This window comes from Phocoena phocoena, chromosome 15 (genome assembly GCF_963924675.1).
Source record: "Phocoena phocoena chromosome 15, mPhoPho1.1, whole genome shotgun sequence".
Lineage (NCBI taxonomy): Eukaryota > Metazoa > Chordata > Mammalia > Artiodactyla > Phocoenidae > Phocoena > Phocoena phocoena.
Window position 1 is genome coordinate 41,225,225 of NC_089233.1, and position 10,176 is coordinate 41,235,400.

A 10,176-nucleotide genomic window follows, 5' to 3' on the forward strand; every position below is an offset into this window, starting at 1 on the left:
CTTGTTTTTTACCTTGGACGTGGTTCTGTTTGATTTCCTGAAAAGTCCTGCCGCCAACGCTGCTAGTCCTTTACATGTTTACCCGGTCATAGTCGTGAGCGATAAAAAAGAAAATCGTGTGCCCAGGATGGAAAATGAGTAAAACAGATGACAGGAAATTATCTCTGTAATTTAACATCAGAAGGACCGATTGCACAGACAAGTTTACAGGAACTTTTGAAACGAGGAGGCTGCTCTCAGGGCCCCTGTATTTCTACTTCCTGTCCCAGATCAGGAGCATAAATGCACCGAAAAACTGGAAGATCAATTCAGGTTCACACACAGGTTTCAGACTAGAAAACGGTGGTGGGAAACTAATCTCGGTCATTTCCTTTGACCCTCAGCGCTGTTGCTTTGCATCGGCCCCCTCTGGTACCTGTCACCTGTAACGTGGGTCAGTAGACGTCTTTCTTGTAAATAAAGCAAATTAAGTACCTAGCACAAAATATGGATTCAGGAACAACACATAAGACTGTTTTCATTTATTTGAATCTCTTTTAAGCAGATAGTGTGACACAATTTGTGTCTGAATTTTTGACCAGTAGAGCTTAAAAGTGGCTTTCATGGACAGAATTACAGTTTTCGTGTTTGGTTTTTTTTTTTGGCATTTATGTTAATATTTAGCAAAAGTTGGCTCAATTACAATGACTACACAGTAATTTGGAGGATGTCATAGCTGGCATTACAGAATTATCCACCCATTAACAAACTGATACCTCTCAAAAATAAAATGGTTTTGGAACCCTAGACTCTGATTTTTCTAAGGCAGGCAAAAGCAAGCAATAAACTCCATTAATTCCTGCACACGTATGTTTTACACAAGCACATGGGTCATTCAGAGGGAGGGCCCAGCTCCCACCATATGGTACAAACCGTGTAACTCTTATGGAGAACAATTGCTACTGGTCCCCTCTTCAAACTGCAAGCCCAACACATATGGAACCATATTTCAGGGCCTGCAAATGAGTCAGCTCAAGAAACTCTCCTTCCCTCACCCCCTTCCTCTGAGAGGCCCTGGATTAAATTCATCAGCAAATGGAGTGAGTTTCTTTGACAGGCCCTGGGACCCCGGGTGGAGATTAACAGTACAACCAGTTAGAGGATCAACAGTTATGATTTCTGTGACAAGTACTACCATTAAAAAGCTTCTGGTCACATAAAAGCTTCTGGTCCCAGATGATAGTGCCAACCTTAATGTCAAACCATGCATACACTTTATAGTAAGTTTTCTTTTGCTGCCTTTTAAAAAGTAGTCTTGGGCCCCCATAGGTATCATGGCAGATTTGAAAATGTCTAGAATATAATTTAGTCTACATGGTGCCTTGGAGGAAGTTTCTGACCATTGTCCTATATTCAGAAAGTGAGTCGTTTCCTGAATCTAGGCAGGAATTTTAGCATATATGTGCAGACAAGCATTTTGTCACTAAGGAACCACTTTTCTAATAAGAGACGAACCCAAGGGTTGTTGATCATAGCTTGAAACTGGCTGTTTTAAGGGCTTTAGGAAAATAAAGATATTTATTCCTCGATGATGATGAATCCTGGCAGAAGAAAGGGCTTCAGAAAGACCAAGATTTGGACTTCTCTTGGGGAGCCCTGGCATGGCTTCTGTAAGAGACATGAGTGCCAGGAAGTCCCCAGGCATTTCAGCGTGTGCTGCTCAGCAGGGAGTCTTGAACTCTAAGCCCAATCTTACTGACAGGAAAACACCAAAGTTAAATTTCCCTCGTTGTATTCCCCCCAAATCACATGTAACAACCATGCCTCACAGTTGCCTCTAATGATCTTCTGACATAAGTCGGTTTTTACTAGCACGTGGCCACCTCCTTCCCCAAAATGGCTCCTGAGATGCCACCGAAATATCCCAGGAAGGCGAGAGAAAAAGAGAAGATGATGTGGGAGAGGAAAGAGAACACTGTAAGGAGAAAATGTGAAGCCAGCCAATCAATATTTACCCTCAGAAGAGGGTGTGTGTGTGTGTGTGTGTGTGTGTGTGTGTGTGTGTCTGCGCGTGAGAGAGAGAGAGCGCGCGCACACGGGTGCACGGCTGAGTGTTAGCCAAGGCGCAGGGAGAGGGGCTCGAAAGTCGTCGTGAGCAAGGAGCTGTTGATTGTTTTCTGGTTGAGAGAAGAGGTGATGATAAGGCTGGGATACAGTGCGCGCCGGGCCGGGCGGAGCGACAGCTGTATGCTAATACTCGCAGAAACCAGCCTCCGCGTCCCCCATTAAAGCAGGCGGCCAGGAGGCCACACATCACTGAACAAATAGGCTCTCTCTAGACAAATAAAATAACACACGTTGGCCTGCGGGGAGTGGGGAGAGCCAGAGGGGGAGAGGAGCGGGAGGAGAGGGTGGGAGGGGGAGGGAGGGGAGGGGAGAGAGGGAGCCCCTGAAGGAGAGAGGATGGACGGGGAGAGAGGGGAGGGGAGACGAGGTGATGGGGGGCAGGGAGGGAGACCAGGGAAAAGAATGAGAGGGACAGTCCGAGGGGGAGAGGGTCGGGGGTGGGCGAGACCGTGAGGAGGAGAGAGATGGGGGAGTGAAACATGCGAAGAGAGAGGGAGAGGTGGGACGGGGTGGGCAGAGAGGGGCAGGGGAGAAAGAAGGGAGCGCCCGGGAAGGAGGAGAGGAGGGTGGGGGAGGGAAGGTGGGAGAGAGAAGGAGGCGGGGTGGGGGGGGGCGGGTAGAGAAGGAGGGCGAGAGGAGGAACACGGACACCTAAACCCAACAGCAGCAGCAGGACGGACGGAGTTGGGGGGGGGGGGTGGGAACAGAGGCCCAGGCGGACAGCGCGACTCCCCAGCCCCCGGGCGCCTGGCTGCCTCTCTGTCCACCCCCCGGGGCTGGCGAGGACGGGGGACGTTCCGAGTCGCCGTGGCCTTTCTGGTCAGTTTTGCTGGGGCTTCGTCGCTGCCTTTCCTGAGACTGGGGCGCGCGGGGAGCCGGGCCGCCCCTCACAGGTGGGAGCCGCCCCCTGCGCGCCCCACGCTCGGGGCCCTCCCGCTCCGCTCGGTGCCCTCCCAGCTCTTCCTGGCCTCATCTTCTCCTTAGGACTTTCCCACACTTCCTGGCTTCTCCTCCGCCCGCTTTGGCCAACATCGCCCTTCCCGTCGCCCGGCCCGGGGACTGTCCGGCCCGCCTCCCCTCCCCTGCCCGGCCCGCGACACTCCCACCCGAGGAGAAAACAAACAGCCCCGAGGGCACTTCAAGGAGCGTGCGGAGGCCCGACGGCACACTCAGGAGGATGAAAGGGGGCGGCCGGCCACCCCGTGGGCCCCGGCGAATAATGGGCGCGCGGCAGATTGCCGGGGGCACTTGAAACTCGAGGGGAGGGAACTGCTGGAGCGCGGTCCCTCCCCGCGCCCGGCGGACGGCGCAGCCTCGCGGATTCGCCGTCGTCTGCCCTCTTTCATGCGCTCTCCTTTTGTGTGGAATTATTTAAACGGGAGATCCATGGCAGCTTTATGCTAATGTGCCGAACAAAGGCGACGGCCCGCCGGCGGGGGCCCGGAAGGTGCCTGGAGGCCGGAGCGGGACGGGCGGGGAGGCAGCGGGCTGCGCGTGGCTCTCGCGTGCCCTGGGGCCAGACACGGCCGCCCCTCATTCCTGCAAACACAAAGCCTCTCCGGCTCGGGCCGGCGCGCGCGGCGCACGGGGAGCTGGGCCCCTCCGGGACCTGACGGCGGGCTCTGCGCCTGGAACGCTTGGTCCAGGCCTGGCCGTGGCTCGCGGGGCGGGAGGGCCTCTGCGAATTCGGCAGAGGCGTCCGCAGCCGGCCCGGGACGGCGCTGGGGGCGCTGACCACTCCCTCTCGCGCCTCCCGAGCGTCTCCAAACGCGCCGCGCGCCGCGGGGTGAGACTGCGGACCTTCCTGTCCTCTCCTCTTAGGAGCTTAGGGGCTGCCTAGTCCCGGCGACATCCCACAGGGCAATTCCTGAGCCGAAATTCCTCGCTCTAGCGCTTATCTCCAAGCTTTGCGCTTCCAGCAACTCCCTGGCGCTAAACTCGGGAGCCGGGGGTCACAGTGAACCCCACTGCGTTCCCCGACGGCAACCTAGGACTCCAGGACAGGAGAGCTTAGAGCGGCCGCGGCCTCCAGCTCTGCAGCGGTCAGAGGAAGAATCCACCGCGGGGTCCGCAAGGACGAGGGCCGAAGAGGCCTCTGGATTTTTCCCAAGCGCCGGCCAGGACCCCACAGGAAGGGGAGGAGTCGCTTGGGGCCTGGGAAGGACACTTCGGGACCCTGCCTGGGATCCCTCTGCTCGCCTCCTCCCGTGAAACTCCCCAGGAGGGGGCAAGTCAGCGCTCAGTGTTTCCCCAGGCCAACTCCACGCGGCCCCTATCCGGAATCGCAATGCGCAAAGGCCCGCCGCCGCGGCGCAGCGTGGTAGCGCTTCGCTCTCTTCCAAGAGGAAGGAAAATATCTCGACTCACTGTCCAAATGCCCGCGGGCGGGCAGGTTCTGAGAAATAAAATCACGCAGAAGACGCAAACCCACGGCCGGGTGCAAGGGTGCACGTCCTTGGAGGTTGCCGGTGTGTGCGTGAGCGCAGCCTAATTCTTCCTCAGCCCTGGGTTATGAAATTAGTTTCTAATACTCGGACCTTTCAAGTTTCCATTTGTTTTTGACGGTACCTGTCTGAAAGCAGATTTCATTTTCGCTGGCCAGACTAGAAACCACAAAGAAAAAGAAATGGATCCATTGAATCTCAGTATTTCAATAGTGTTCAGTAGATTCTCTTGGCTTAATTCAGAGCCCTATTTGAATTTGCTGCATTCAGGCAGGGGTTTTGTTTTGTTTTGTTTTTTGCCTCCCACCCCCGCCCTCTTTACAATTATGGGTGTTGTTATTTTTAAAGGATTCGCAAGGTGACTAACTCTCCCTGTTATCTGTTGAATGAAAGGAGTGTTACACATGTAAGACCAAATACCCCGCCGTCAGTTGGGGATGGCGGGCTGAGCCCCCGCCCTATTATTCCACAATCCAGATGGGATTCGTGATTAGAAAATAAAATTGGCCAAAGCTGTCCCGGAATCCCCTTCCCACTTCTAATTTCATCAGCAGTATTAATCAGCGCTCCAAAGAGCAAGGAAATAACGTCGGTTACTTTTAGACTGAAAGATATATATAAATTTTAGATAAACTCGTTTTAGAATTTCTAACTTTTTTCAGGACTAGCATTCATCGTAGTTAGCATTTTTAAAACGATGAGAGTTTTCAAAATATATTCCATTATGTGTATTCTTCTCGTTTCAGCCTGTGAGTTAAAAAAGAAATTACAAACATAAAATCACCAAATGTTTTCCCCTTGATTAGTCAACTTGATTAACCCCTTGATTAACTAATTCTAACAACTGTCCCCATTACAACTTATTACTCATGTGGATTTTTTATTTTTTAATCTTTCATTTCCACGCCAGGGTATTTTCACAGGGAAAGTCCAAAACAATGAAATACCTTCAGTGGAATCAGACGTAAGCAAAACTCAGCAAAGTCTATCTGAGTGCACAGAGCTTTTCAGAAAAGTGTTCGTTTCCTTCTCTTTCAATAAAGTGACATCTTCTTCAAAACATATGACATTTTCTGTGGTTTTGCAATTTGTTCCCTAGTGATGGGCGATCAGGGCCACTACGCACTCTTGGGGTTCTGTCCCCATCCCCCGGAGATTCTGCCTTTTTTGTTTCCTTGGGGCAGGGCTGGGAAGAGGTTGGAGGCACAGGGCCCGGTCTGGGGTCCAATCGGGGTGGCGGGGCTGGGGGGTGGATTTTCACTGTTGTCTTTTCCTGGTGGCACCGGGGGGGGGGGGGGGGGGGGCGGGGGGAGGCGGCCTGTCCTCTCCGAGGCCGCAGCCTGCCTCAGAGGACAGATTGCCCCTCTCTCCCCCCGGCCGGCAGCACGCGCCTCTTTTGAGTCCAGATTGGCCGCGACCGGCGCTCAATAGCGGGAGGTTAATTTCCTTCACAAAGGTGAAGGGGGCACGGCTCCGGGGGGCCCCGCGCCCAGACAGGCGGCCCCTTTATTCCGAGGCGCCTTGATTGGAGCCCTTGATTTAGCATCTGATGTCAACCGACAGACAAAATGCCCGCTCGGAATGAAAATGCATGAGGCCGTGCAAGGAGAGCGGAAACCAACTTCACTGGGGCGCACGCGGCTGGCCGCGCGTTTCGGGCTTTGGCCAAGTCCACCCGAATCAACACGGCCCTGGGCGGCGCGGAGGCTCCGAGCAGCCTGGACCGGGCCCCTCCAACGATGCCAATCCCGGAGCCTCCGGGAACTTAAAAAAAAAAAAAAAGTTCAGAAATTCAAGGTTTTTGGAACACAGCCCAGCCTGCCCCCTCCCCCATCCAGCGCTGCGTCTGCTGGCGATTGAAGAAGTGAGGTGCCAACTGTTTCTCAAACTCGAGAGGAACCTTCCCGAGGCCCGAGAGTGCGCAGCGGCTGCGGACAGAAACATCGCCCTCAGCTGCTGCCAGAAGGCCAGACCCTCCACCCAAACTTGGAACTCCAGGGTCCCATTTTCGTTTAGACCCTGGGTCCCCCGGCCCATCAGTCCGAGGCCCGGGCGGGGCTCTGGGCGGCCCGGGCTTTGCAGCTATTTTCGATTCCGGATTATTTCCCAAACACCAGGAGGAGTTCCTGCGCCTCCCCCAACCCCGCTCCCGCCCCGGCCGCCTAACTCAGATCTCCCCCGCGCCTGCTGCTGCCCACCGCCGCCCCTACCCAATCAGCGAGCACAACTTCCCCCTCCGCTTCGGCTCGCGGATTGAACCCTCCTGACATATTTGGGGCCATTCTTCTCCTTTGTTGCTATTTTGCTCGCGACCCGCGGGTAATCCCAGCGCGGGAGGGGGGCGAGCATTGTCGTGCTGATGGACGGGCCCATTTGGCGGCTCCGCGCCCCCGGGAGGAGAGACACAAAGCCCAGGCACGTGCGCCTCCCCATAGAGGAGCAGCCGACCGTGAAGGGAGGCGGGGCCGGGCGTGTGCCTGGGCCGGGCGGGGTGGTGGCGCCGGGCGGGGCGGCGGCGAGGCGCGCGCGGGGGCCCCGCGCCCTCAGGTACATCTGCCGCACCTACCGGGCGACCCCCGAGTCCCGGCCCCCTCTTGGCCGCCGCGTCGCCCTCCCAACCCGACCGGGCGGAGGAGCTGCGGACGCGCTGATTGGCTCCGGGGGAAGCGGGAGGCGAGAACAATGGCCCCCTCCCCCAGTTAAAAGGGAGCGGCTCCCGAGCCCGGGGACAGGGACGCGCGTGCAGGGCGCAGAGCCGGGCCGAGCCGCCGCCGGCGCCACGCGAGTCCCGCCGCCGTCGCCGCCGCGCCCGGGCCATGGGCCGGGGGCACTGAGGGCCGCCGGGGCCGAGCGCGAAGGTGGGACCGAGCCAGCGCCTCGCCCTCGCCCTCGCGCCGCGCCAACATGCCCCGCGGCTTTCTGGTGAAGCGCAGCAAGAAGTCCACGCCCGTGTCCTACCGGGTCCGCGGCGGCGAGGACGGCGACCGCGCGCTGCTGCTCTCGCCGGGCTGCGGGGGCGCCCGCGCCTCGCCCCCGGCGCCGAGCCCCGGGCCGGGCCCTCTGCCGCCGCCGCCCGCCGAGCGCGCCCATGCGACGCTCGCCGCCGCGCTCGCCTGCGCGCCGGGCCCGCCGCCACCCCCGCCGGGGCCGCGGGCCGCGCACTTCGGCAATCCTGAGGCCGCGCACCCCGCGCCGCTCTACAGCCCCACGCGGCCCGTGAGCCGCGAGCACGAGAAGCACAAGTACTTCGAGCGCAGCTTCAACCTCGGCTCGCCCGTCTCGGCCGAGTCCTTCCCCACTCCCGCCGCGCTGCTCGTTGGAGGCGGCGGCGGCGGCGGCGGGGCCAATGGCGCGGGCGGCGGCGGCACCTGCGGCGGCGACCCGTTGCTCTTCGCGCCCGCCGAGCTCAAGATGGGCACGGCGTTCTCGGCAGGCGCCGAGGCGGCCCGCGGCCCGGGGCCCGGCCCCCCGCTACCCCCCGCCGCCTCCCTGCGGCCCCCAGGCAAGCGACCCGCGCCTCCCGCCGCCGCCGCCGCCGCCGCCGAGCCTCCCGCCAAGGTAGCCAAAGCCCCAGGCGCCAAGAAGCCCAAAGCCATCCGCAAGCTGCACTTCGAGGACGAGGTGACCACGTCGCCCGTGCTGGGGCTCAAGATCAAGGAAGGCCCGGTGGAGGCGCCGCGGGGCCGCGCGGGGAGCGCGGCGCGGCCGCTGGGCGAGTTCATCTGCCAGCTCTGCAAGGAGGAGTACGCCGACCCGTTTGCGCTGGCGCAGCACAAGTGCTCGCGCATCGTGCGCGTGGAGTACCGCTGCCCCGAGTGCGCCAAGGTCTTCAGCTGCCCGGCCAACCTGGCCTCGCACCGCCGCTGGCACAAACCGCGGCCTGCGCCCGCCGCCGCCCGCGCGTCCGAGCCCGAAACCGCTGCCAGGGCTGAGGTGCGGGAGGCGACGGGCGGCGGCAGCGACCGCGACACGCCGAGCCCCGGCGGCGTGTCCGAGTCGGGCTCGGAGGACGGGCTCTACGAGTGCCACCACTGCGCCAAGAAGTTCCGCCGCCAGGCCTATCTGCGCAAGCACCTGCTGGCGCACCACCAGGCGCTGCAGGCCAAGGGCGCGCCGCCGGCGCCCCCCGCCGAGGACCTACTGGCCTTGTACCCCGGGCCCGACGAGAAGGCGCCCCAGGAGGCGGCCGGCGACGGCGAGGCGGCCGGCGTGCTGGGCCTGAGTGCGTCCGCCGAGTGCCACCTGTGCCCAGTGTGCGGGGAGACGTTCCCCAGCAAGGGCGCCCAGGAGCGCCACCTGCGCCTGCTGCACGCCGCCCAGGTGTTCCCCTGCAAGTACTGCCCGGCCACCTTCTACAGCTCGCCCGGCCTCACGCGGCACATCAACAAGTGCCACCCATCCGAGAACAGACAAGTGATCCTCCTGCAGGTGCCCGTGCGTCCGGCCTGCTAGAGCGCGCCCTCCACCCCGGCCCCCCGAACCGTGCCTTCGCTTGGAGACCCACGAAGAGAGCGCGCCCCGACCCTGCGTCCGCGCCGGGGGCACCCACCCCCGGTGAAAGTGTCGTCTCCGCTTCTCTCGGTGTAGCGTGACGGTAACCCCGATCCTCTCGTTGTGACTCCTTTTGGACCCCTCGCCCCCTTTGCGTTGTGTCCCCTTCCCCCCCATGGCGCAACAGGAGCCAATCTCTTTCTGTACAAGGGAGAAAAGCTGTACGCGTTTGTCTCGTGGTTGGAAGCCTCCCCTTGGAGGGGAGATGTTTTTCTTGCTAGTATTCTCTGTGTTCATGGTCTAGAAACGCGGTTTGCTCTCGCCTACCAATCTCTGCTCTCTATGTATGTAGCGTACGGGTTGTTTTGGGTGAATCTTGAGGAATAAATGCCTTTATATTTCACAGGCTGTAAATTGAACTTCCCACACGATTAGCTTTATTATGGCTTGTGAACTGCTGGAGTCTGGCTTTACCTTTTTGTATGTGAACAAATCAAATTGCTTAAAAAAGAGTTTTCTTTAGTCTAGCCACAAATGCCTTGAACTGTTGTCTGTTTGGGATTGTTTTTCGGGGGGAGGGAAGGGAGTTTTCAGAAGATGCTGTAGAAACTGCCTCAGTATTTCACGTAAGACTTTTCGGTTTGATCATCTTTGTTGAGGTAGGACTATAATGAGTTCCCTCTAAATGTATATGTTGATTTATGAGTAATTGTTATTTATTCTTTATTTATTTATATTAATTATGAAGATTATGATATTATTTGATTGCAGATTTTTTTTTTGGGTGCGCTTCCCCCCACCACCACTCTTGACATTTCACTGTGCGTTTTAGAAGAGAGCCTTTTTCTAAAGGGATCTGTTAAAAGTTTTAACTTTTATACCTATCTGAGCGAATTACAGACAACCTACCATTTTATTCTGCTTGGAGCGCCCCCAGGGCCCTCGTACAAACGACAGCTCTTACTTTTAAATGCAATCTCTTTTCTACATACATTATTTTCTTAATTGTTAGCTATTTATAGAAAGCTTCAATAGAACTGTTTCAACTGTATAACTATTTACTATTCAAATAAAATATTTTCAAAGTCAAAGTAAGGTGGACTTATTTCTGCATCACGTGGTTTCCACAAGGATT

General features: G+C 57.8%; 1 protein-coding gene across 1 annotated transcript; it reads left to right on the forward strand.

Moving 5' to 3' along the window:
* Positions 1 to 7,283: 7,283 nt before the first annotated feature.
* Positions 7,284 to 9,544, forward strand: INSM1 (INSM transcriptional repressor 1). Its single transcript, XM_065893425.1, has one exon. The coding sequence runs from the start codon at positions 7,455 to 7,457 to the stop codon at positions 9,000 to 9,002; it is 1,548 nt and encodes a 515-aa protein (XP_065749497.1). The 5' UTR covers positions 7,284 to 7,454; the 3' UTR covers positions 9,003 to 9,544.
* Positions 9,545 to 10,176: the final 632 nt, after the last annotated feature.

Bases quoted from the DNA above. Each gene is read 5' to 3' on its own strand.
- INSM1 (XM_065893425.1), top strand. From the start codon at position 7,455: ATGCCCCGCGGCTTTCTGGTGAAGCGCAGCAAGAAGTCCACGCCCGTG.